This window comes from Lepidochelys kempii, chromosome 16 (assembly GCF_965140285.1).
Source record: "Lepidochelys kempii isolate rLepKem1 chromosome 16, rLepKem1.hap1, whole genome shotgun sequence".
NCBI classification, from domain to species: domain Eukaryota; kingdom Metazoa; phylum Chordata; order Testudines; family Cheloniidae; genus Lepidochelys; species Lepidochelys kempii.
Genome location: NC_136395.1, coordinates 11,704,751 through 11,732,564, shown reverse-complemented (window position 1 = coordinate 11,732,564; position 27,814 = coordinate 11,704,751). Strand labels below are relative to the sequence as shown.

General features: G+C 43.4%; 1 protein-coding gene across 6 annotated transcripts in view; it reads left to right on the top strand.

The window, feature by feature from the left end:
• The window catches only part of TNC (tenascin C), a 92,348-nt gene extending 67,628 nt beyond the window's left edge, over positions 1 to 24,720 (top strand). For 4 of the 6 annotated variants that reach the window (XM_073314113.2, XM_078849027.1, XM_078849025.1 and 1 more), the window contains 12 exons: positions 3,898 to 4,170; positions 8,860 to 8,982; positions 12,277 to 12,420; positions 13,623 to 13,742; positions 14,313 to 14,456; positions 14,554 to 14,684; positions 15,475 to 15,607; positions 19,153 to 19,304; positions 20,021 to 20,117; positions 20,326 to 20,487; positions 22,254 to 22,417; positions 23,487 to 24,720. In XM_073314113.2, coding sequence (XP_073170214.2) covers positions 3,898 to 4,170; positions 8,860 to 8,982; positions 12,277 to 12,420; positions 13,623 to 13,742; positions 14,313 to 14,456; positions 14,554 to 14,684; positions 15,475 to 15,607; positions 19,153 to 19,304; positions 20,021 to 20,117; positions 20,326 to 20,487; positions 22,254 to 22,417; positions 23,487 to 23,597 — 1,754 coding nt within the window. In that variant the 3' untranslated portion in view covers positions 23,598 to 24,720. Of the gene's footprint in view, positions 1 to 2,138; positions 2,412 to 3,897; positions 4,171 to 8,859; positions 8,983 to 12,276; positions 12,421 to 13,622; positions 13,743 to 14,312; positions 14,457 to 14,553; positions 14,685 to 15,474; positions 15,608 to 19,152; positions 19,305 to 20,020; positions 20,118 to 20,325; positions 20,488 to 22,253; positions 22,418 to 23,486 lie in introns of all 6 variants that reach the window. The other 2 variants (XM_078849028.1, XM_073314117.2) reach the window with 2 other exon arrangements.
• Positions 24,721 to 27,814: the final 3,094 nt, after the last annotated feature.

The window sequence follows — 27,814 nt, the reverse complement described above, 5'->3', positions numbered from 1 at the left end:
AGTTACACAGCAAAAACTTAAATATTAACTTATATCATGTGATAAAGAAATTCTAAGTGAGATTAGTGCATGCAGCAACTTACAAGCATTTCATAAAGTCTAAACACATTGTTATCATTCCAGTACCCATCTAAACCATATTAACGCACAGGTAAAACAGACTAGTTTCCAGCATTGAATTTGTCAGTGCTCGGCTGAAGCCTAAAGCCTTGCTAAGAGCTGGCACCTGATCTGCCCACGTCATGCACTCCACATGCATCAAATTCTAACAAAGCCTTTGGTACATTGCTATGCAGCCATCAAAGCTCGAGGACTTATACATTATTTTAAATGGCTTAATACTATGGATGGGAGAATGAGGGAAACAATGTCTCAGTTCCTACAAGAAGGCCACGGGGCGCCCCAAAGTTGGTTCTCGGGTCCTTCCCTTAATAATAGTAAGAAATACTTCACTGTTCATGCCTAGTTTTTGAAGAGCCATGTGGCTTTTGTGTAGAGATTGGCTCAAGCCTAGAAGTTCTGATTCTGATCAAAACCCCGAATTTTCCCAAAGTTTGGAAGTTGGGGGTCCGTATCTGAGCTCCTGGATCAGACTAAGGCTATGTCTACAGTTGGAGCTAGGGATGTGGTTCCCAGTTAATACAGACATACTTGCTCTCACTCTCATCAAGTCAGCACGCTAGAAATAGTAGTGTAGCCATGATAGCATGGGTAGCAGCGAGCAGCAGTATGGCCTGGCCACCTCTAGTTCCTGCCTGTGGGCTACAGGTAGGTTTGTACTCGGAGGAAAGCCTGCACCACCATTTGCTGCTACTCGCATTACCACGCCCGCGTTACCACAGCCACGGTACTATTTTTAGCGTGCTTGCTCGGTGCAAAATCGCACAAGTATGTCTGTGCGAGCTGGGAATCGCACTCCGACCTCCAAGCGTAGACATGGCCTACGCTGTAGAATTCAGCTCAAAAACTTTCTCAGATGCCTGAGTTGCGTGTTTCAGATCCATGCTTCTGGTTTGGGTCCATCTCTACTGTTCAATGCTCTTTCTGTAGTCACACATACTGAAATGCAGGCGGGGTTATTTTGTGGGGGGTGGGAAGGAAGGAAGGAAAGAAGGAAGTCAAGGACCAAATCCACTCAACTCTTACTAGGGATAAACTTCCACTGTAGTAAGTGATCATGTTGAGGAAGGATTGCAAGATTCCATGAGTGGGCCATATGGGAGAGCAAAGCCAGATTTTTAAAAAGCTTAGGATTGGATTGCCAAGGGCTGGGCACCCACAATCCGGGCTAGACCTGTGACACCTAGGACCAGATATTCAGATGAGCTCAACAGATTGGGCTCTTTTAATAGCCTGGCCACTTAATTTTAGTGCCGAAATGGAAACTGACCTTTTTTGAACCCATGGCCCTATGCCTCTGAACTTAAACTAGTGCCCTTTTGGTCTGAAAACTACCGGAATAAGCATTCTGTATTGGAATCTCTTTAAGTTGTCAACATATCAGTTAAAGGGGAGAGAGGGGAGGAACTGTTGGCTATTAAGATTTTTAGCCAGTCTGATCTTCAGCCACTACCTGCAGTCATTAGCTGTTGTTAGCACAATCTCTCCAAGTAAAAAATCCTTCAGTTGTTTAGATCTTACGTTTGCAGTGACCCATGTTGGTTTAAGCCCTGGTTCCACTGGGTCAACCATTGGAAAGAAAAGCAGGCGATACTGGTGTGAAGTTGTGAGATATGTGAAAATTGAGGCTTGTCCCTAAAGCAATGGTGATGGAGAGGGGAGGATGGAAATAGATGTGTTATTCAAAGCAGCGTAAACCTCTATTATTCACAACTGATTCTGTGTGCATGTGAAATTGAAGAAACTTGTTTAAGTATCAGGGTTGGGGATTTTCAAAGGGACCTACAGGAAGTAGGCACCCAAATCCCATTGGCATGCAGTGAGAATTGAACACCTAATTTCTTTAGGCTCCTTTGAATATCTCAGCCTTGCTGTAGTGGCCATGCATTTCCATTAAATCTTATGGTTTTTGGGGAAAACTTGTGATTGATGTTTGCTGGAAGCTGTGACACTATCTAACTTGCAATGTTTTTATGCTTCTTTTCTTTTTTGTTTTTTTGCACCTTCCCTTCTTTTAGAGTCCATGCCCCCACTGGAAAACCTAACTGTCTCTGACATTAATCCTTATGGGTTCACGGTGTCCTGGATGGCATCGGAGAATGCCTTTGACAACTTTCTAGTAATCGTGGTGGATTCTGGCAAGCTGCTGGACCCACAGGAGTTCCTCCTTACAGGAGCCCAGCGGCAACTGGAACTTAAAGGCCTTATTACTGGCATTGGCTATGAGGTTATGCTTTATGGTTTTGCCCAGGGGCACCAAACAAAGCCCCTAAGCACTGTGGCTGTTACAGGTATATTATCGTGGGCAAATTGTTCTTTTCCGTCCTCTCTTTCATGCTTCTCTTCTCACCTGGAAGATGTTGTGTGCAATCCATTTGCAAAACAAACCATGGCTTTTGCATATCCTTTTTCATCATGGCTACACATACCTCATCATGATTGAGAGGTTCACTAATGTGATCCCATTTTTACGTTTCTTGGTATTCTCTTTATGTTCTGTCTCTGTGGGGTCCAGTGGAGAAGAGTGGAACAGGGTGGAGGGGTAAATTGCTCCCTGAAAGAACCCTTAGCTGGAGAAAGGAGACCAGACGAATTCACCATGTTATAAGCCACCAGGTACCTCGATATTCTTCAATTGTCTATGCAACAAGACCATTCAGGAGAGTCATGCTGGGCTTCCCGCCCATGGACTCCTCCCCTTCATTCTCCATGCCAAATAAACAAGAGGATCATTACAACCAATAGCGTTGGGCATCTCTTAACAAAGCATTGCCCGTGTTCTCATTCTCATCGTAGCTGAGTTTTTCCAGCTGCATTTTGGCCTTATTGAACAATTATTGCTTCTTTTCACCAAGTCTCAGCCACAGGATTTGCTCATTCCATGCACCAGCAAAGCCAGAGTTTATATGGCTGAACGTTGGTGAGAAAATAAATATGGACCTTTTATTGTGAAAAATACAACGCATTGGAGATACTGTTAAACAGTTATTATTCTGGTAACATTGCTACAGTTAGTGATGCCTAGAGTACCCTATGAGGCAGATAACCATAATAATAGTGAGAAACCATCTTAGGTAACTGCTGGAATCCTCTTAGGTGGATTCCTCTACTAGGGGTGTTAGATAAACCTCTTTGGACTTAAGCGTGCAGCATTGTGGATATAGATTTTCTTGATTTCCCCTTGCTGCTTCAGCATTGATTCCAAAGGAAAAGTGGACACTGTAGGCTAGATCAGAAGCATCAAGAAGCCCAGAACCACATGCAATAATTGTTAGGAATGAAGGAACTTTTCAGTGACTCCTCTACAGTGCTCCTATCAAAGCGGGAGAAGCAAGCAACGATATAAGCACAGCTGCAGATTATTAACAATGGCTTGTTTTTATTTGTCATAAAGGGCTCGCAAAGGATGGGTAACTCTAGTGGAAGCCAGAGAACAAATAAACATCACTTTTACTGTTAGCATCTTCAATATTGCATGACCGGGGCAAATGGCCTGTATCCAGATATTTGTTCTGCTTTGGGGTATTGTAAAAGTTGGGCACGCCTATACGCACACACACATATATCATGTACAGTACCTGTATAACTCTTGAATATCCAAAGGTTTCTTTTTTCTTTTTTATAGCTAGCAGATTGTTCCAATTTCTTTAAACTGTGGCTGGATTTTTGCAGCGTGCTCTGACCCGACCTAGAGCTGGTCACTATGAACTGGTGTGTGTGTGTGGGGGGGGGGAATCTAATTTCTTCTTCCTACTGCTATTTTCTCCCTTTTTTTAGAAGCAGAACCCGAGGTCGACAACCTTCTGGTTTCAGATGCTACCCCAGCTGGCTTCCGTCTGTCTTGGACCGCAGATGATGGGGTCTTCGACAGCTTTGTTCTTAAAATCAGGGATACCGACAGGCAGTCTGACCCACGGGAACTAATAGTGCCAGGCCATGAACGCACCCAAGATATAACAGGGCTGAAAGAGGGTACTAAGTATGACATTGAACTCTATGGACTTATCAGTGGACGACGTTCCCAGCCCATAAATGTAGTAGCTACCACAGGTATTGCCTCTGCAATGGAGGGAGAAAAGCATGACGTGCATGTCTGTCTCTTTCATTTCTGTCCCTCTCACATCCAGTTTGACTTCTCACAAAGTTTTTAAAAGCCGTTTGCCCCAACAACTCTCACCAAGATTTCTTTTCTTTGCAATCTGCTCCATCTGATGGAGCATACTCTTCTGCTTGGTCTTGTTCACCATATTTAATAAAACAAAAGGAGGGTTATTTCATACTTGTTATCTGAAGACAAGCAGCATGGTCTAGTGGTTAGAGCACGGGGTTTGGGAGACAGGAGATTTGCCTTCTATTGCAGGCACTGTCCGTAATTTTCGACAGTCAGTTGTCTTCACTTTCCCTCAGTTTCCCACCTCTGAAGGATGGATGATAAAACTTACCTAACTCACGGGGTTATTGAGAGGCTACTCAATTAGGGCTTGATTTGCAAGGTTGCCAGGTGCTGAGCACCCTCAACTCACACTGGTTTTAATGGGCGCTAAAGATGCTCAGCAGTTCACAGGAGTCTTCAGCATTTTGCAGGATCAAGCCCTTCAGTGTCTGGGGAGTGCGCTGAAGTCCTCAAATAGAGGACGCTGTAGATCTGCTTGACTGTGAGTACAGTATCCATGTGTCAGTGCTTATTTAGCTGAGTCTTACAGTTAATGGGATCCCCAAGGAAAGAGGCAGACACAAGAGTTTATTAGTGCCATTTTGCTTAAAAAAAACAGGGCTGGATTCTACACTGTATCATGCCAACTTTACCCAGGCAGAATTCCATTAACCTGGCGCAGAAATGGAGTAATGCCAATGCCATGATCCTGAAGCTTGATTCCTGGGTGCCTAACTCCCGTGGGTGCCTTTCAAATCTCCCCTGGAATAAACTCTCACTTCCAGGCCATTTTAAACTGCCAGAGTGGTATAAAGGGGTCTTGATGAAAATGTGAATCAGACCCTAAATCTGGCTTGATAACCTTTAGCCAGTGTTTGGAGAAGAAAAGAGCCAATGGTAGATCAGTGTTGGAAAGCATCTACTGAGACCACATGCACCATGATTCATCTAACTGGTCCCCCATGGTTGAGGGGCAATGCACACTTGTGACCAGCTTCTAACTGATCACAACCATGTTCCTTAAACAAACAGCAAGCAAATGTACTTACAGTCCAAGACATTTGCAATACGCAGAACATCAATCCATCACAGACAGCCTTTTGTCAACCCACGGGTTTGACTCTTGAGAAAGGGTGCTGTTTAAAGTCAACTGTAGGTTTTAGCAGCATGTCCCTATTTTCACTGACTCACAGAATATTTATGGTAAAACACAGGCAGTTATAAATTTCCTCATGCCTACATTCTGATTCGGTCCTGGCAGAAAGATTTAGGAGCATGTCAGCTATTGAAGCTAATAGTCCAGAAGACAGACCCCCATAAATAGCCCATGGATAATTGATAATAGAGCCTGGCCCACAGAATCCCAGTTAGATGATTTAGGCTGCCACTTATGCCACTTCCAGCAACAGTAGCCAATGCCATCAAGAAAACTAATTAGCTTTTTGAGTTAGTAGCTTCTGTCTGTTAGACTTTCATAGCATTTCTGCGATGATGGTAAAGAAATATTTGGAGGAATTTTGACATTTCACCATTATTTTCCCTTCCAAATAGGAAGCAAAAGTCAAAATATCAAAAAATGTCATGAAATGAAACATTTCAAAAAGATTTGATGGAAAATGATCAAAAAGAAATAATTTGAGGTATAAAAAAGATCTTTACATTTTGTTTTGAAACAAAAGCTGGAAAGGCCAAAAATAAAGTGTCCGTTTGGAAAGTGAACTCCTCCTTCACACCAAGAGGTGGCCCCTCTAGCATGGCACAGAGTCTCACTGGCAGTAGAAGTGAACCTGAAATGCTTTGCACTGTCCCTGCCCATGCTGTACCTATGCTGTGGTTCAAGGGTCTAGTCCGGTATTGACGACAGTGGGATTATTCAAAGAGGGTGCAATTCACCCCATGCAGAGAGGCACCATCCAGGCCAAACATCACATAACTGCTCAGAATAGGGCATAGATGGGGCTGGAGTGGTACTCAGGCACTCCTTGCGGGGATGAATTTCACCCATGCGTAAGAATGTCAGGATCTGGTCCCACTAGAGGCTCTCAGTCTCCAGGGCTATCAATCCATCAGCTTTCAGCAGCTACTAAATTCACTGGAATTGCAAAACTAAATCGATATTATTTCCAGCTCTGTCTCATCCATGTTTTTTCTTCTTCACTGTTTCCCTCAGATTGTGGATTGATGGCTAAATCAGCAGCAGCTTTTGGTGCAGTGCTGGTTTACCAAACCCAATTTGCTTTGTCTTTAAGCCCCCCGCCCCGCTCTTGTTTTTGAACAAACCCAGCAGCCCAAGGTGGACAGCAAGCTGTGGAGATAATTTACAGTTCTCAGTGGAGTGCAGGTTGTTTTCTTTTCCTTTCCCTTCTGTTGATTTAGTGCCCTGCTGCTGGAGCTCCCAGGAGCACCTGGAAGTCACAACCCCCTATGACTCCTTTTCCTGCAAACTCTTTCTTTGCAAGCCATTTCACCCACAGGCTCTTTCTTTTTCCCTCTCACCATATACCCTGGCTTGTCTCCACTAATCCTCTTCATATAGCTCGTGTTTGGTATTTGTCACTCTTCTGCTAATGGACTTCTCTTGTGTGGGCTATTTATTTTTGTTAACAATGATCAGGGTTGTTTTTATTAGACAAAAGGGCAGATTAGGACTGAAACGCTGAACGTGAACTTTCAAGAGCCAGGTGTTATCACCCCACAGTGCTGGGAGCCCTCATCGCAATCAGATCACACTTAAGATCTAATTGGTTAAAACACTGCGCAGACTGGCAAAAATTTAGAACACATCTTCAGACTGAATCTCTTTGACACATGTTTTTCTACTTATCCAAGTGGTGCATGCAGTCCGATTTACATGTCTGATTCCAGCCAATGCGTATACAAAGGTATTAGGAGACAGGGTTGGAAGGGCAGCAGGCTTTTAACAAAAGAGCCTCTGTGTGTACATGATTGTGTGTGTGAGAGAGAGAGAGAGAAACCAAAGCCTCAAAGGTTCACTGTTTCCCCATTTCTCATAAGACCTATCTACCCCCAGTGGTTTCACTTATGCAAAAATATATATGGGGCCATATTCACTGTTATGCTCTGGCTGCTTTGTGTTGTTCTGGCAATGCAAATCAGCCATAAACCCAGGTCAACTGGTTGCATTTACGGCTGTGTACACACCAACCAGTGAATATTCTTATTCTTACTTATTGTTAAGTGCCTACAATGCGTTCACTGCTGTACAGAACAAGACGGCTTCCGACCCAAATGAGTTTGCAGTTGAAACATCGGCTGCATTGCTCTCAACAAGTACATACCTCGCCTAGGCCCCTTTAAATTCTGCTTAGTGATGGCCCCTGCTTTGGAAAGAGAGAGAGAGAGAAGAAGAAGCAGTGGTTTTATCCATAGGAATGAAAGCCAAAAGAATTCCTTCCCTGTCCTCCTCCCTCAAAATGATTTGTTCTCTGGCTCTAAATATCCAGTCACTTCCCAGCCAGGGAATGTGTTTTTCCCCTCCTGCTCCCTGGGTAAAATGCTGCTTTCATATGCAAAGCTCAAGTTAAAGTGGCTTTCAGCCGAGGGCTCTACTCTGGGGTCGAGGTGATGGAATCCTCCCCTTTTCATAAGCAGGGTGCAGGCTGGCTGCACAGCCACACCACAGGGGATACTGCCTCCTGTCCTAGTGGATCCATGTAGTTGTGGTCCCACTGACTCTCCCTGATTCCCTTCTGCATGCCATTACAGAGAGAGAAATAAAGTCCAAAACGGTGCTGCACCACAGGGAGTGAATGGTTTCTTCTACACACTGCACAGCTGGGACTCCCCCTGGTGCTGGGGAGGGGGGTACTGTGTTCTCTCTGCATTCTGAACCTTCAGTGATTTTGACTTGGGCTAGGAGTCACTTGGAGTTTGTGATCTTATCTGGGGCTTGATCCTGCAAGTTTCTCAGCGTCCTCCACTCCCTTTGGTATCAACAGGAGTTGAGGGCACTCAACCTCTCGCAGGATGGAGCCCTTGATGCACCTAGACTGTAGATTCAAGACCTTTTGTGGGCTTCTTGCCTGCTTGGGACTTGGCACCATGAAAGAGGGCTTTCTCCATTTCTGAAGACTGCTGTGCACAAATGCTTTCAGGGTGTAAGGATGGGCTGCCTCTGATGTTCAATAAAAAACTAAAAATAGACCAAGCGCAATTGGGTAGAGAAAATAATGGCTAGAACAAATTCTGTACAATATAGAGTGCAAACCAAAAAATGGATCTGTTCCATAACCCCTGCAATTGCCATTATTCCCTGCAATATACTATTAATAAAGTAATAGATAATATGAATACATTTAATAGCTTTTTTATGAGGCTGGACATGGCTGTAACTTTATTGGAAAACAAAATCAGGACTGATTGTTCTGAGCGGGTAATAAAACCCTTAGCAGTATGGAACTTTCTCTCGCGTTACGTTGAACTAGATAGTTATAGCTTCAGATCCTGGGACAGGAGGCTGAGGTCAATTGTTATTCCAGCAAAAAATGATTGATAAGCACATGCTTTAACTCTTTCTCTGTGTCTGTGTGGTGTGTTTTTCCCTCTCCCTCTGACTCCACCGGCAGCTGTGGGATCACCCAAGGCACTCACGTTCTCTGACATTACTGAAAACTCAGCCACAGTCAGCTGGTCACCTCCAAGGACCCGAGTAGAGAGCTTCCGGATTTCATACATCCCCATAACAGGAGGTGAGGAAGTGGTGGGGTAGTGAAAGGAATAAGGGTGCACTGGTAAAAGAGAGTAGAGAGCAAGTGGAAGGGACTACGGTGATGCTGGTGTCAGTCACTCGGTACATAGCAGTCTAGCCTCCATATCAGAAGGACACAGAGGTTCAATTCTCTGGCTAGCCGGCAGCTGGCAGGCACAATTACTGTGCACTTAACCAGTTCCAGTGGGTGGACGTACTGTATGAATGGCATATCTAGTATGCCATGGACCAGATTTGCAAAAAAGCCAGATTTCTGAGTGCTCAGGAGCACCCATAATTGGAGCCAGATTTTCCAAAGAGTTCAGCTCCCATTTTGGCTCCTAGGCACTTCAGCCTGCATGCATCATGCTGAGCACCTTTGAAAAGCTGGCCCTTGAAGATTGAAAATAGTTTGTTTTTTAAAATGTCATCTGTGGCTTTAACTGTGCTTTCTAAGTCAACGCTTTTTTGAATATCCCTTAAGGATGTTTCATTCCATCCACCATATCTCTCTGTTTTAGTGCTTCACTGGCAAATGGGAAGCTTGTCTTTTTCATGAGACTTCCGTGATGAGTAATAGACTTTAGCACAACTCATAGGACCCCTGGGTGGAAAGATTACCTAACAGCATGTGAAGAGCACCTACCAGGGACTAAAAGAAACACCCTGGAAGTGCTACAGAACAGAACAGGAAGGAGATAGGAAACTACAAAATGGGAAACCACCACCATCAGATAACTGGAGTTGGTTTTTCCACTAAGATTTAGGCCTTGATCCAGCAAAGCACATATGTAATTTTTAAGCACATGAGTTGTCACATTGAACTCATTGGGCTTTCTCAAAAGCATACAGTTAACCATGTGCTTAAATGCTTTGTTGGAGTAGGACCAGAATTTGGAATAAATAAATATCCTGAGTCCCTGTCTATGCAGGTAGGACCTCTCAGGCTAATATGCACTGTGTCTTAGTCTGAGATTAAGTGGGCCAAAGAGAGACTCTGAATAGATATCTGGCCTTTCTTCACCTCCCATCAGAAACCAAACCAAAGCGGTCCAAATATACAACAAGACTCTTTGATTTCTTTGTATTTAATTGCATGTGCAAATACCTACATTTGCACGTGACAGTTATCCATTTTGCACATGAAAATGTGGCCGTGCCCGTGCACAAGATTTTAGTTTTTCCTTACACATATTCAAATGTTGGCACTCGGACCACTAGGGGGAAAAAACACGAATAAACCAGCCCCTTTGATTTATGTTTTAGGGAGACTATTTTTACTGATCCTCAACTGTCAAAATTTTCCCTTGTTTTCACCCATTCAATCTTATTGACGTCAGTGGGTTTAACCAAGCGGGAAATTTGGCCCTGATGTACATAGCACGAGCATGGAGGGACAAACTCAGGATAGGGCACAAAATGAATTACACCTAGCAAGGGATATTGAAGGTAATAACACACGGTTATTTAAATTCAGTGGAGCAAGAGAAAGATGAAGGAAAGTATAGGTTCTTTACTTAGTGGAGAAGGAAAGCTAATAATTTATGACATCAAGAAGTTTGAAGTGATTAATTCCTATCTTCCTCCAGTCTTCAATAAAAAGGTTAGTGGTGATTAGATACTCTACACAATTAATATTAACAACAAGGGGGAAAGAACACAAGTCAAAATAGGGAAAGAAGAGGTTAATGAATATATAGCTTAGTTAGATGTATTCAAGTCAGCAGAGCCTAACAAAATTCATCCTACGTTACTCAAAGAACTAGCTGAAGCAATCTCGGAACCGTTATCAATTATCTTTGAGAACTCATGGAGGATAGCAGAGGTCCCAGAAGGATGAACATAGTACCTATCCTTAAAAAGGAAACAAAGAGGACCTGGGGAATGATAGGTCAGCCTAACTTCAATACCTGGGAAATACTGGAACAAATTGTTAACCAGTCAATTTGTAAGCACCTAGAGGATTATAGGGTGATAAGGAACAGCCCACAAAGATTTGTCAAGAATGCAAAAAACAACCTAATTTCCTTTTTTTGACAGGGTTACCAGCCTAGTGGATGGGGGGGAAGCAGTAAACATGATTTATCTTTATTTTTGTAAGGCTTTTGACACAGCCTCACATGACATTTGCATAAGCAAACTAAGGAAATGTGACCTAGATTAAATTATTATAAAGTAGGTGTAAAACTGGTTGAAAGACAGTAGTCAAAGAGTAGTTATCAACGATTCACTGGAGTCCCACAGAGATGGGTCCTGGGGCCGGTACTATTCAATATTTTCATTAATGACTTGGAAAATGGAGAATATGCTCATTCAACTTGCTGATGACACCATGTGGGGAGGGGTTGCAAGCACTTTGAAGGACAGAATTAGAATTCAAAACATCCTTGACAAATTGGAGAATTGGTCTGAAATCAACCAAATGAAATCCAATAAAGACAAGTGCAAAGTATTTCATTTAGGAAGGAAAAAAATCAAATGCACAATTACAAAATGGGGAATAACTGGCTAGGGAGCGGTATTGCTGAAAAGAAACCGTGGGTTATATTGGAGCACAAATTGAATATAAGTCAACAACAATATACAGTTATAAAAAAAGGCTAATATCATTGTGGGGCATATTAACAAGGAGTGTTGTATGTAAGACAGGAGAGGTAACTATTTTGTTCTCTGGTGAGGCCTCAGCTGGAGTATTGTGTCCAGTTCTGGGCACTACACTTTAAGAAAGTTCTGAACAAATTGAACAGTCTCTAGGGGAGAGCACCAAAAATGACAAACCTGACCTATGAGAAAAGAGTAATAAAAAAACCTGGGCATGTTTAGTCATAAAAAATGAAGACTGAAGGGGCACCTGATAATAGTCTCCAGTTATGTTAAGGGCTATTATAAAGAGAATGGGGATCAATTGTTCTCTGTGCCACAGAAAGTAGGACAAGAAATGAGGAGCTTACTCTGCAGCAAAGGAGATTTTGGTTAGTTATTAGGAAAATCTTTCCAACTATATGGATAGTTATGCCCTGTAACAGGTTTCCTAGGGAAGCTGAGGAATCCTCATCTCTAGAGGTCTTTAAGAACAGGTTGGACAAACACCTGTCAGAGATGGTCTAGGTTTACTTGGTCCTGCCTCAGTGCAGGGGGCTGGACTTGAGATCCCTTCCAGTGTTACATTTCTATGATTCCATGAAACTTATTTCCGTACTGGAAATGAAGTCCTTTGTTTAGAGCACAGCACCACAGCCTAAACACGAGTTGGAACATCATTTCATCATTGCCTTGACATATGGTTTGCTCCTAGGTACTCCCAATGTTGTGACAGTGGATGGAACCAAGACTAGGACCAAGCTGGTGAAACTGATCCCAGGTGTAGACTACACTGTCAGTATAATCTCCATCAAAGGATTTGAAGAAAGCGAGCCTATCTCTGGAATTCTGACTACAGGTAATGCCCAAAAGAAATAAAGTCCTAGTAAGTTTGTTCAAGTTCATGTGTCATACAGAAGACTCATAAAATCAGAATTGAAAAACACTAACCAAGTCACATTTTAGCTATCCCCTGATACTGACGAGAGGATTTCTTTCTTTTGTATTTTGCCTACTGGTTATTTATTCTTTGTATTTGTATTGCAGATGAGTCTAGATGTTTTAACTACCCCATTCTGCTAAGCACATACCAACTTGTAGTGAGAGACAGACCCCTGCCTCAGATATCTTCTAGTCTAAACAGGCAAAACAGAAAGAAAGCATTATTAGCCCACTTTTATAGATGGGGAGCTGAGGTACAGATTGATTAAGTCACTTGGCCGCACTCAGACGGGGAGTCTGGGGTGGCACAAGGAATTGTACTCGGGTCTCCTGAGTCCCAGAAAACCATCCTCTCTCTCATCTCTCTTTTGTCTAGCATAGTTTTAAATAAACCAGGGTTTCCCCCACATCCCTTTGGAAACCACCTGCAGTCTAATTGATTCATAATGCTCCTGGGCTCATAGGGGTACAGAGCACTGGGAGGAAGGGGCAATGCACTCAGCACTGGAGGCCAGGTCATACTTCATATCCCTCACCCTTGGGAGCAGCTAATGGTCCCAGTGCAAGGTCTCTGGTGGAAGGCATGAAAAGGAGGGAAGATGCAATCCCCACAAGAAAGAATGTAGAAAAGCAGATTATGTGATTCAAAACAATTGTGGCTAGAGGTCTGTAGAAGGTTGTAATGGCCATGAGTTGCCATCCGTTCAGTCCTTTCCCCACCCTCGGTAGTGTGAGTTTTCCCCAAGAACCTGTCTGGAACTGAGAGCATTGAGGAGAGAAAGGTATCAGGGCTGAAAGAGGCCCCAAGATGGATGATGTCAAGAGTATTATCTTAGAGCCTGTGGAACTGAGACTTTGAAAATAATTAGTTCTCACTGCCAGCCTCTTGGTATGAGTTTAATCCTCTCCCATGATGACCTCCCTCTGCAGCAGTGCTGTTCTGTGAAGCACATCTCTCCAGTAACCCCCCCTCCCTCACCCTCCCATTCCAAAGAGGACCACGCAAGGGCAGCAGTGTCTGCTCAGTTTTCACTATGTGCCTGGCACAGCATATTATATGCAGCAGGGAAGCCCTTAATATGTATAATTCCCTCATTATGGTATTATCTGTCCTTTCAGCTCTGGACAGCCCATCAGGACTGGTAGCAGTGAATATCACAGACTCTGAGGCCTTGGCAGTCTGGCAGCCAGCGATTGCCACAGTGGACAATTATGTCATCTCCTACATTGCTGAGGATGGTAAGAAGGGTCAGTGGGGGGCGTCTTTGAGCTCGACCACAGTCGGTGAGAGTGGTGCTCAGGACTGAATTCAGCAACTGGGAAGGGGGAGAGGAAGGTTGACTCTGAGAGGTGAAGGCTGGTTAGGAGCATGTTACAGCATCCTCATTTAAGTAAATTGTCAGTCCCTAATCCCGGTGGTGAGCAGCAGCAGAGCTGTATCTGTGTTATCCTTGAGGCGAAAAGAAAACACACTGTTATTTTCAACACATACAGCAGGGGGCGCTAGTACTTGGGTATGGAATTGACTGTAGAGTTAACAGTTTGCATTCAGCTTTGGTGTGGGTTGAGGCAATGACTCCACTGAGCCACTGCTTCTCCTTACTTCATCCTCGTCCCGAAACACCTCCGAAAAATGGGTTTCCTTCCAATGAACTATCAGCCCTTAGCTCAGGATGTGAACATTTGAACGGAGCGCTGGTGTTAAGCCTCCCTCTGAGGAGTGCTCGCCACTTACAACCGACCCCCTGACTTCTAGTGGCCCCCAAACTAAAGTTCTCTGTTCCCATCTTTTGTGTGTTCGCTGTGTAGATCCAGAAGTTACTCAGACGGTGTCTGGGAACACTGTGGAATATGACCTTAATGGCCTTCGTCCTGCAACTGAATATATGCTAAGGATCTATGCAGTAAAGGGACCTCAGAAGAGTGAGACGGTCTTCACCAAATTCACTACAGGTGCAGTGTCAAGCCTTTCCCCAGCATTGCAGCCAAAGGTTCCATTGTCTGCTGCCATCAAGCCAGCACTGCACTCACTGTATCTTGTCTCCTTTAGGCATGGATGCACCAAGATCTTTGAATGCCATTGAGGTCCAGTCAGAAGCAGCAGTATTGTCATGGAGGCCTCCACGGGCTTCTGTCACCGGCTATCTCCTTATCTACGAGTCTATCGATGGCAAAGTCAAGGTACTGCACTTGGATCTAACCCAGAAATTCTGAGTTGGGAGACATGCTGGTAGAGATGCTCAGAAAATGCCAGTCAATGGGACTGAAGCACATGTCTAACATTAAGCACATGTCTAAGTGCTTTCCTGAATCGGAGCCAATAATGAAAACTTAGCTGCAGCTGAGACAACATATAGTCTATCTTCTCTCCGCAATAGGGAAAAAAATAAGACAGCAAGCAGCTGCCTTCTCCCATCCAAAGTCTATGGCATAAAGGCAATAGGCATATGTGTCTAAAAGTGACTAGTGATTTTGGGTGCTCAACTTGAGCCACTTTTAAAGACTCGATTTTCAGAGGGCGGATGTTTAGCACTTTCTGAACATCAGGCCTTGTCTAGATATTTCAAGATGGTTGTCCAAAATTGTCACGTTTGGAAATTCAGTTCCATGGCATCTACGGACATACCACAAAGGACAATCCTGCTTAATTTTTGATGAATTTCGCCCCTGCGGCAGAATATGATGTGTATATATATGCCATGTTAACTTCTACCATGCTTGCTTTTAAACTACACTACTTAAACATTATAATATTAAACATTCATTTCCAAGCAACCTTTCTTATATTACTAATGGACGTTAGTCTGGTAAAAATCTTGTAGGAATAAAGTTTCATAATAAATCTTTGAAACGGTTAAAAATACCATCAATAATTTACATAAAAAGGCATCTGAAAATCTAAAATATGCAACAGTTCCAGTCCATGGGTTTGTTCATTTCAGAGTTTCTGTAGGATTTATTCTTCCAACAGGAAGTCATCCTGGGACCTGAGGCAACTTCCTACAGCCTGTCTGAGCTAAGCCCATCCACCCAGTACACAGTGAAGCTGCAGGCACTGAACAGAGCCCTGAAGAGCAAGATAATCCAGACTATTTTCACCACAAGTAAGGCCTTTGCTTTGTATGAGGGGTTGGTCCATTCTTAGGAATGAGCTCTGGAATAGGCAGATGCAGCTCCCATTGAAGTCAAAGGGCAGTGGATACCTGCAGTGTGCTTAGGGCAGTGAGTATGTCTACACTGCAGTCAGAGGTGTGACTATAGCTTATGCAGCCTGAGCTAGCTTTGATCTAGCTAGCTTGAAAAACACTAACAGTGAAGCCCCTGCAGCATGGACCGTACAACCCCACCCAGGAACCTGAGCATCTATTCGAGTGGCTAGCCTCTGTGTAGAAAGCCAGCGTGAGGCTCCCTGCACCACTTAAACTCTGTATGAGGCAGCAGCCCCATTCACTGCCCTCAGACTGGAAGGTTGGATTTCAGCTGTTCAACCATTCCACACTCCACCCACACAGAGCCTGATTCAGCCTGTGGGTGGAGTGGCTTGCACTCAGGTTGGCCCTTACAGCTTTAATCCCTGGACTAGCTTCTCCTCTCCCTTCTCTCTTTCCCACTGAGCTCACTCAGTTTTCATGCTGCTACCCCAGAGTGTTTGTTCTGATCCTACCTGGGAAGGCTCTCCAGTAAACTGAATGCAATCAAGTATTCTGAAAGCCTCATCACAGCTGACAGTCAGTTCTCCTGTTGCCACATTTTTGATGGCAGGGAAAATACAATGTCGTTTTTAAGGATTAAATGGCTACAAAATTCCACCTGCCGTTCTCCTCACTTCTCACAATTCTCAACCTTCCAAACTGAACAGCGTCTTCAAATGTTTGCCTCTGACTTCTGCCATCTATGCTGACATCAGGTCAAGTGCTTATAAAATGCTAGGTAAAGTCACAGGGCTCTGAATCTGTTTCCAGTCAACTCTGATGTAAATCAGGAGTAACCTCATTGAAGTTAATGGATCTACACCAGCGAGTGGGAGCAGAATCAGATCCTGATGTGTTTAAGTGACATCTACCTTCATGACCAGTAACTGGAGACCTCCAAAGCTAAAGCATGAATCTCTACAGCTTCAGCTAAAGAGCTAGTACCTTATTCAGGCAAACAATTAAGTCCATGTTTAATTTTAAGTACATGCTTGAGTCCTGTTGACCTCAGTGGGGAGGCAAGCACATGAGAAAGTGTGCTTACTTCCCCACTGAGTAATTGCCCTGAGTAGGGATGTTTTCCTGAATTGGAGGCCTAAGTCCTATCATAGAGAGCTGTAACAGACTCAAATCCTCTGGCACAGAGTGCATCACATAATACACAATGGACCCTGAGTTACATTTACACAGCTGGCTTTGAGACTATAAAAGTGTTAATAATAGAAATTCACCTAATATACATTTCCAGAACATCCCTTAATTACACCTGTTGCAGTTATTTCCACTGAATATGCTAAAATCAATAGTATTTTCAGTCATTTCAAAGATGTCAAGAAAATGCCAAAAACATTCACATTTTAATAGTTTTGGGGATTTTTTGTGTTCGAAATTGTATTGACTGCACCTATACCTCTATTAAGTTGTAATGAGAAAAAAATGCACCATTGTTTTTTTTTTCTTTTTCACACGCCTTGTTTTATAACATACTTTGCATTACACTGGTTGTTGAAGAAGTCCCAATTTTCGTCTTGGCTTTACCCATGCTTCCACTGTTATAGTCTCACGTGCCATACATGCAAATCATTAAAGGTGCAGTTTTGTCCTGCAGGTAGTTGCAGACAGAACTGATGTCACTTAAACATTTAACTACATGATTGTGCCGACATTGTAGGTAGGTAGGCATATAAATACAGTTAATTGAGCCTTCAAAATTGCAGACATACACAGGAGGCTTAGCTTTAGAAATCTGTCCCTAAATATTTCCTTTTATCACATATTATCTGATTTTTTAAAATTAATATATATATACACAACCCCACACTGGTCTGGATTGCAACCCAGAACTTCTCTCTCTATATAGTCCTGGTCCACAACCTTGGGTGCTTCACAATGCTTTGCTGTTGTAACTCCCAACCTGGGATGCTCACTAACAGTCTTACAGCATGCAAGTCACACACTCTGTGTCTGTGTATAGCTCCAGCCCTGGTCCAGCAGCTCTGGCCCCAGCAGCCTGTCAGCAGCACTCCAGTCACACTCTGGCTTCCAGCAGTCTTGGTTACTACTTCCAGAGTGATCCCAACAAATTCCCAGTCCTGAATTTTCCCAGAAATGTGTGTTCTGCACTGTCCAGCCCTTCCCTGGACTGTTCAGATTTTACAGGTCCATTGCCTCTGTAAAGGGTCAGTATTCTACAGTTTTCTACTTTAACTGGAGTTGCCAAACAGTGCTGTTTAAATTAAACACTGGATTGGTTTAGCTTAAAAAACAAAACAAGTTTATTAACAAAAGAAGATGCGATTTTAAGTGAATTCAAGTATCAGGTATGAAAGTCAGAAATGATTACAAGACACATAAAGATGAACACACTTTCTAGTAGCTAAAACTTAACAAGCTAGACTTGGTTCAAGGTAAAATCCTTACCACGTTTCCAGCAACATGGTTGACCAAATTCTCAGGTCAGGATCTCCCCTCAGAGTCAAATGGCTGGTTCCTTTGTCTTCTTAGGTGAACAAGAGATCAACTGGGATATTTTGCCCCTCATTTTTATTGTCCAGTCACCCTTTGAAATGCATTTTCTTGAGAGTTACCCCTACATAAAGTTTATTCCATCTGTGAGGAAGGAGACATGGAGGCTTGGGGTGAAAAATGTTGTTTTCTAAAATGCAGATTGATCTGTTCCTGCCCCACCCCCCTTCATTGCCAAAGACTGGCCACTTGACAGGTGGCTACCAATCAACTTTGATGACAACTGGCTAGAGGTATAAGTTCGTCCTTTGTCTTTGAGTAACCAGTTTACCTACTCCCCAAACTTGTCTTGTAAACAAATGGCAGTCATAATTTCAGCTTGTGTTCATAATGCTTAATAGGCATTATGTACATATGTTACATAAGATTATTAATGATCAGTGTGGTGTTAGTTTTTAAATGACTTCTCACAAGGCATATTTTGCACAAAGATTATTACAATAATGTCTAGGGTGTGAATACAGGATCAAGGATTTTCTAGAATTTACAGTCAGGTCTCCTAGGCTCTATTCCTGGCTGGGCCATTGACCAGATGAGAAACCTTCTTGGCCATGTCACCTAAGTTCTCTGATTTAATTTCTACAACTGTATACTAAGGACACTGCTGTTTAATGCACCTAGTGTGCTGTAAGAATTAATTAGTTAATGAGCAAGTTGAAGAAGGAACGTACTATATAACTGCAAAATATCAGTATTTTTTCATCCAGATTTGTGGACAGTCAAGTTGATTTTTCTCTTGCAAATTTTCAAGTCTGTGCACCACTAGTACATTACGCCATTCTTAGCAGTATCTCTTCTAAATGAAATAGATTCATTTGCCTTGTCACCAGAAAGAGCTCACAAATTAATTACCTAAATGACAGGAAGCTGCATCCCCTTTTCATAAACGATTTCACAAGCACTGTTCTCTGCTTTTTTTCTTTTGTGTATAGCTGGACTTCTCTATCCTTACCCTAAAGACTGCTCCCAAGTTCTGCTGAATGGAGAAAGTACCTCTGGACTTTACACCGTATATATGAATGGAAACAAGTCCCAGTCTGTGGAGGTGTATTGTGACATGACCTCTGATGGAGGTGGATGGATTGTGAGTATCCAGAACCTCTATGTCACTCTTCCCTTATGCCTGAGTCAAGAACATGAGACAGGGCCCAGCCTCAATCAATTACTTCATTATTAATGATGTTGCATTAACGTGCCAAAACACATGGGACATTTAACTTTTCGTTCTAAATCTGACTGCAGTCGGGGTGGGAGACTGAAGCAGAGGTGCAGCCAGTTCCAAAGCTTTGCAGGAGATACGAGGCCTGAGAAGGATGCATTAGGTCTACCGTCACACTGAAGGGTGGGTAAGCAGGGCAGTAAAAACAGAGGCAAGAGGAACAGCAAAGTATGGTGCTGAGAATCTGTGGAATTCAAAGAAGCCAGTTGGGGCTGAGAGTCTGAGAAGTGTCAGAGTGAAGGCAAGGAGCTTGAGAAATACTGAGGCTTCGTGGACAACAGGTTGAAGGATACAGAAGGACCTGGCAATAAGGCTGAGTGATATTGAGCTTTGAGGGAGTGCTAAGAAAGCAGAGGGCAGGGACTACCAGGCTGCAAACTATAGAGGTGGCTTGGCGCCCAAGAAGAAACATGGGCCTTGCTTTAAAAAAATGTTCAGTGGGCCTGCTAAAATCTGTACTAGCTTGGGCTGAAATATGTCAGTGCCCATGTTACTTTGGGATGGTTGGTGTATGGAAGTCCTTAGTGTGTAAAAGTCCTAACTGTTGCAAATATAAAGCTACTGGCATGTTGGGGTTTTAGGTGTTTCTGAGGCGTCACAATGGAAAGGAGGATTTCTACAGGAACTGGAGGACTTACGCTGCTGGGTTTGGGGATCCCAAGGATGAATTCTGGATAGGTAAGTGATTGGCAAGAGCTTTCTGAAACAAAAGAGAACGAGTCACTTGTAGGCATGACAGCCATGTTGCTGACCACAATATTGGCTTTTCTAAAGAGGCTCATGGCAGGAAGATGTAATATGTGGTAATAAGACATTAAGACAGAAAATCAAGAGAGAGGGAGACAACACAGTGGTTCTTTACTCATTTATCCATTCATTACAACAGGTCTGGAGACCCTCCACAAAATCACTTCCCAGGGCCAGTATGAGCTGCGTGTGGATCTGCGAGACAAGGGCGAGACAGCTTATGCTCTCTATGACCGGTTTAGCGTGGGAGACTCCAAGACCCGTTATCGGCTAAAAGTGGATGGATACAGTGGAACCGCAGGTTGGTTAAAACTCATATTTTTTCAGGCCAGAAATAGGCCAAGAAAGGGGTGGGGGAGGGAGGAGCTATGCATTTCTCCATATTTGGCTGGAGCTACAATTTCCTTCCACTTGGTTCAGAGCAACAACTTCTGTGTGCAAACTATGGGGATTGCTGTCACAGAAAGTAAGTCTTTTCTTGGGCGGGGGGAGATTTGAAAATATGAAAGGATCACTTTCCTCTCTGATTCCATTCTCAATGCTCTGCTCCTTCAGGTGCCACTTTTCATAACATGCTTACGACCAAATGTAAACAAACATATTAAACAGACACATGTCTCATGCGAGCACTGCCTACCTGTCATTAATAGGGCTTAGGATAGCTGGCTGCAGTGCCGTTTGTGAAGAATGTGCCGCTGATGCCTTGTTATAACGTGCTTGATGATGTTCCTGAAGAATGCCTTTGCCTCCTTCAATCCCATTAAGCCCAGGCCTGCAGATCATGTCCAGCCCCCTCTCTGGCTTCATTGTTGACAGAGTAAGGACCAAGGGCTAAATTCTGTGGCATGGGAGCGTAAGGGCTTAAACAAAAGAGAAATACTGTGATTCTGCTGTGCATGGCCACAGAAAGAACTCTCTGGGGACTATGCACCTTGAAGCTGTCCATGGTGGCTCTCTGGATAGTTGAGTAGCAGGGACAGGAGTGTGGCCAATGGCTTAGCAATTGTGCAGCCCCAACAGTCAAACTCCCCCAGTATAGGGCAAACAGACTGAGGTAGAGGCTGCTGCTTCAGCTCATGGGTTACAGTAGCAGCATTACTGCTATGCCATCAGCTGAAGGGGAGACTCAGTTCCATCAGTGTCCTACACAAAGAGCCCCCTGCACTGTCTGTTCACTCTGGCTTTGGACAGGGGACCAGGGAATTGAGCCCCGAGTGCACGAACTGCAGACAGTTGGCCCCAAAGCAATTTTACGCAGAGCCGTAGAAGTGACCGTGGAGATCAAATTCACTTCAGCCAGTTGTGGAGTTGTCAGATCCAAAGGACACATTGCATAGAATTAAATTTGATGAGTGCATTTTTGAGAGGTAAGCGGAAAGGCAATTGAGCATCTGCCAAGGCTGAAGTTAAAGGTCTCAGGGGTTCTTTGTTTCTCCTGATAACGTTATTGACATCTAAAGTAGCATAAGGAATGTAGTGCCCTGCTCTGCTGCAGCTGTTAAACAATATAACATTGATTCGAACAAGAGAAACGCTGCACCTTGAGGGTTTGAATCTTGGATTCAGCAAGTGCAGTGAGTGAACAGGAAATCCATTTAAACTACTGAGTTTTAAAATGTATACATCTGTCATTTTTTTAAGCCTACACACCAATTATGTTTAGGTCAGGTGTTCAGCTGATATAGATCAGCATAGCTCCGTTAACTGGCCTTCATTTACTTTTGGTATTTATTTTTAGCCAAGATGGGCCTGAACCAAACCCCCAGATCTGAAGCCCAAGAAGCTTGTGGTGGGTTCAGAATCTGGATACAGAGGCAAAATTCACAGTGTGGGCGCATCTCTCCTTTATTTATTGGCAAATAGCATTTCAAGTGAAAGTCAGGACCACGGTTTCAAAGTGGTCTCTGCAAAACTTGTGATATGCACCGCCAGGTTTTTCTACAGGAGCAACCAAGATATTTTATGCCCAAAAACTCAGAGTTGCTCCTACCCATTGAATCATTTGCACATGCAGAATAGAAGTCAGGTGAAAACTCTGACACCATTCTCTTGGTTTCTCCTGTATAGGTGACTCCATGACCTATCACAATGGACGGTCCTTCTCCACCTTTGATAAGGACAATGACGCTGCCATCACAAACTGTGCGTTGTCCTACAAAGGTGCTTTCTGGTACAAGAATTGTCACCGAGTCAATCTGATGGGCAGATATGGGGACAACAGCCACAGTCAGGTGAGTTTGCCATTTGAAAGCAACATTACGTAACGATCTTCAAGGCATGGGAATGTAGGAGTGGCCATACCAAATCAAGTCACTGGTTCATTCATTCTGTTAGTCAGTCCCTTGTTGTGGCCAATATATAGTGCTTCAGAGAGACAGGAGAAACCCCACCATTAAAACTGAATGAATCGTGGGGTGGGGAGTTATATTAAATCACATTCACCAAATGAGAATTGCGGTTCGGTCAAAATATGTTCTCAACCTTCTTTGTTCGTTCTCCCATGAAAGTTCACGGGAATGTTTGGGGCTGGAGCTTTTATCACTTCAAATACAAGTTCTCATGTTTTAAGAAAAGACATTCTGTTGAAAATGAAGTAAACCTAGGAGAGAACAGTGAAGGAGTGACAGTTTTGGGAGAGCTCACTGTTACTCTAGCCCAAGCCGCTGCTTCCTCCAGCAGGGGTCAGTAAAAGGAATGGCATAGGAACACTGGCTTTGATGGATCTCAAAGCGACTACCGCCTCCTTAATCCCACACCAGGAGTTGGTCTCAGGGACAAAAGTTGTGGGGAACCCACTGCTGTTCTAGTCACAGATTGTTGTAGCTGGAGTTGGAACAGGGGACATGGTAAATTCTTCACCAGCCTTTAAATTGAGGTTGGAGATCTCTTGGAGATGTTCTAATTCAACCACAGTTTATTGGGATTGATGCAGGAATCACTGCATGAAATTCTAGTCTGGGTTGCATGGGTCAGATGAGATGATTATAATGGTCCATTCCTGCTTTACAGTCTGAGTTCATAATGCAGAAATCCTGGAGAATAATATATACTGCAACCTCTCTGTTATGAGGTTCTAGAATAGAATAATACATGTACAGGCAGCATTGCCTAGTTGATAGAGATCCAGACTGGCAGTCAGGAGACCTGGCTTCCGTTCTTGGCTCTGTTGCTAGCCTACTTGAGCTGACCTTGAAAAAGTCATTTCACCGCTCTTGTGATCTATGGCAGAAAAGCTCTGTATAAGAGCCAGGGATGCAGATTGTACTAATATGAGGTCATGTTGCCTGTGTGTTTTTGCAGGGTGTTAACTGGTTCCATTGGAAGGGCCATGAATACTCCATCCAGTTTGCAGAAATGAAGTTGAGACCCATCAGCTTCCGGAATCTAGAAGGGAGACGAAAGAGAGCATAAAACCCAGAGATGGAGGAAAGTTTGGGAAGCCAAGTGGGGGTAGTGGGAGGGTTTTCTGGAATAACAGGGGGGAGGGGGAGATAAGGCAGCTGGTAATCTTACCAAAGCATCGATGACGCTTGGCCTAACTGGGGCTCCTTCTACAGTCTGAGTGACCAGCCTTATGCAACCACAGCATCTTCTGCAGACCAGCTTTCGCTGCCCATGGTTAATGCCCTTCACACCAAAGACAACAATCTCAAGAGTCCTATATTGATTTTAGATTTTGGGAGGGGGGTTTTTCTCAGAGAGGTTCCGTGACAAGATTCTTCCATGGTCTCTTGGGCAGCTCAAGGGAAGGGCGGGGGGAAAGGCTGTACATTGATAGTTTGAGAACCAGCCATATTTTACACACACAAATTTGTATGATTATCATTATTATTATTATTTGTCAAACTTCTGTTGGTCATTGGAAAGCTTTTTTTAAATATATATATATATATCATGTATCGCAGAGAAAGATGTGGGAGGGGAAGCAATTTAAAACATAAGCAAAATCTTAATTTTATTAATATAATGACAAAATAATAATAATAATAATAATGATAATAATAAGCTACATTTTTGTCATGCTTTCCGAAACACAGCAGGACAGTGTCTGATTGTATTTTTTTTTTAAATAAAGCACAATTTTAAATAAACCTCTACATTTTCTTCATGCATCAACTTTGTGCACGTCCAGGGTATATTTCCTTAAGTAGGGGAGTAAAGAAGGCTGAGAATGATCAGGATGTTAAATTTATTCAGAAAGCACGCTCCCTTTTGTCAGTGTTTGGGTGTAAGTATTCTGGTGGACTCCTTGCAGTGGAATGCTCAGGGAGGTTTTTAAAGGGTGTTCCTTTTTTCCTATCCAGAAGCACATTCGCCGTGCCATCGAACTGACTGACTCTTACGTTCAACTAGGTGGGAATCACTAACAAAACCAAACCAGCAAAATGCAAAGGTGGGATTAGCTACCAGTTGGTGATGGGGGACACCTGTGTAAATAAAGGGCTCCTTTTAAAAAAAAAATGAACGAAGCCTCTGTGTAGTTCCTCTGTACCATACTCTTTGATTAAAGACAATAAAAAACCTTTTGTTTTAAGCCCTGGTCTCTCTTCCTTACCTTGCTCTCTCCGTGCTCCTCGGTTGTGGGCTTCTGACTCTTCCTCTGCCATCTCTGGATTGTGGCTTGGAAAGAAAATGCTTGCTCTGTGAGCACAGATGTGAGCAGATCTGTTCTAACAAGGACTTCATGCTGCTGGCCAAGGTGGGTGTGCCTTGTTGCAACAACGTCCTGCAAAACTCTGTCCAAGAGGGCCTTTTTTCTTCTCCCCGAATACCTGAAGTTTCGATATCACATTGGAGCTAAAATATGGTTAGGTTAAAAATACATGTGTGATTAGCTAATGACATAAAATATATCTGTCTTCCACCACATTTCTTCCTAAAGGCCTCAACGATGCCACAACATCTCTTGCAAACATTTTTACCAAGCCCTGTTCTTTTCAAGGCCCCCAACTACAAGATTCTCCCCTCTCCCAGCCTCAAGAGTGTTTCCATAGTGTAATCCTTTGAAACAGATCAAACCCTGTTTCCATTACAGCGTTCCCCTAATGTTGTTGATCCTTCTCTGGCCCAGAGCCAGTGGCTGAGTGTACGAGCACAGATGAGTACAGCCAGCTCATCCAGTTGGGGAGCTGCATGTTAAGCTGATGTGGAGATTCTGCTAGACCAGTGGAAGACGTACGGCAGTCTCCTTGCCAGCAAGCTCTCGCCACTCACAGCAGTGCTAGCATCATTGAAGGCACTTTCCCCTGCCTCCTCAGTCCTAACCTTTTACAGGAGAGACTAGAGATTGAAAAGGAACAGGAGAGTGTCCTCTTCAACAGAAAACTTCTCATGAGGCAACTCATAATGTCTATGAAACAATCACTTCTGTGGGTGTGATTCAAAGCCCAGATGTTCTGGACTGAGATTTTGGAAGAATCAAGGTAAAGACAGCCCACTGAAGAAAGCATACCAGACTTTATAAAAGCCTCATGCATGGTTGGACAGCTCACTTTCTAGGGGAATTTCAAAAGCACCTAAAGGATTGGCTTTTGATGGGACTTATGCTCCTAAATGCCCTGGAAAATTTAAGAAATATCCCACTTTGGCGGAGCTGTGCTGACATCCATCCAACAGCTGGATGCATTCACTAAAGATGAAGTGGAAGGATAGCCCAGTGGTTATGGTGCTACCATGTAACTAGGAGACCTGGGCTCAATTCCCGCTCCCCTACAAACTTCCTTGTGACCCTGGGCAAGTCACTAAGGCCTAGATCCTCAAAGGTATTTGATAAAGTATATGAAATAGGAGTTTGGTGCCTAACTACCTTAGAGGTTCTGGGATTTAGTGTTTCTGTGCCTCAGTTTGCCATCTGTACAATGAGGCTAATGGCACTGCCCTACCTCACAGGGGGGTGTTGAGAAGATAAATACATGAAAGATTGGGAGGTGGTCTGATGCTATGGTAATGGGTGGGGGGAGTCATATAAGTGCCTTAGAGAGAAAGATGTTAGTCCTTTGCCTTTAACCCTAACTCTTAGCATGTGAATGAAAGGTTGCCATTCACTTGGGACACAACAAACCCAGCCTACATCTTCATACCATGTCTGATAAAGAAGGAAAAGACCTATGAGCAACGCCTTGTTTTAGACCCATGTTTTCTTCTGTCCCGTACAGAGGTACAGTTAATCCAGGGTTACTGCAGTCATTTGATTGGGTCAGAAATTGCTGAATTGAAACGGTATAAAAAAGTGAACAAAGATACTCGAAAAACTCCCATCTCCCTTCTTGTCCCCCTTCATCATCACTTGCATCTTTGCTGTTTCATTAAATTGCATCCTTCAATTGGTTTCTTACATTTGCGCTTTGGCTGCTTGACAGCTGTAAAGTCCTGGGGGCATTCCCCTGCAGATTTCTGGTCAGGACTTTGGAGCAACCAAAGAAGAGACTGCCTACTAGCGAATCCATCCAAGGTTTTATGCTGCGAATGAATAAATGTGGAGAGTAGTCAGCCACTGCTATGTGGCTACCTAAGCAAAGCAGACATGAGCAATAACTCTCACTATAATCTGCCTTGCTATCAGGTTTCAGTGCCCACGTTTCAGAAGCAGCCTACAATAGGATGTGTTGCAAGAACCAAGACAATACAACACACTTTTATGAGTCTTCCACATGACTGTTTCACAAGTTACTCACCACAAAACAAATGTTACACATGGAAGGTCAGAGAGTGAAATGCAGGGAGCCTGTTAAATGAGTTAAAGGTTGATAACAGCAAACCCCTTTGTGGGGAAGTGGCTAAGTGTATTGGCTGATACTAGCGAATGATTTTTTGAGGGATCTTTTTGTTCACATCTTCCCCCATCCCAACATTTGATGGGGAGTCACACTCTCTCTCCCACGCTAATTTGTTCAGGCTTCAGCTAGAATTATTTCTATCTCTTTTTACCAGCAGATGGCACGCTAGTTCTATCTTGCATTATAGCTGAGCGCTCTCTAGTCACAATTAATGTTCCAGGCCTTGTGTTTGACTGCACTTGTAAATTCTTCATCTGTTAGCATCATCCCCACCATGCCCATGTTACAAGAAGGTACTCCTGGCCCAAAATTCAAAGCTGTTTAGCCTCTCTTTACATCTCTAAATCAGAGATCCACTTGGCTAATCAATCTAGGTATCTTGCCAGTTCTAGAGTACTGAAATAAAACTTAATCATAGGTCATAGAATATCAGAGTTGGAAGAGTCCTCAGAAGGTCATCTAGTCCAACCCCCAGCTCAAAGCAGGACCAATCCCCAATTTTTGCCCCAGATCCCTAAATGGCCTCCTCAAGGATTGAACTTACAACCCTGGGTTTAGCAGGCCAATCTCAAACCACTGAGTTATCCCTCCAGGGATATTGGTGGAAGGTGCTGGATTACACTTCTCATTGATATTTGTCAAAGCACAGAGTGAGCCCTTCAAATGATAGGTACCAGAAAAGAACAGCAAAGCATTCATTGTTGGATCACATCTCCTCTCAAGTCACACAAAGATGGCTGAATACTACACAGACCGTTCTTCGCATTAATGTGAAATGTCACTGAATAATTTTGAATAACAAGCAAATTTAAGAAACTCACAATTTGCTTGCAGACATTCAGCCAGCAAAGA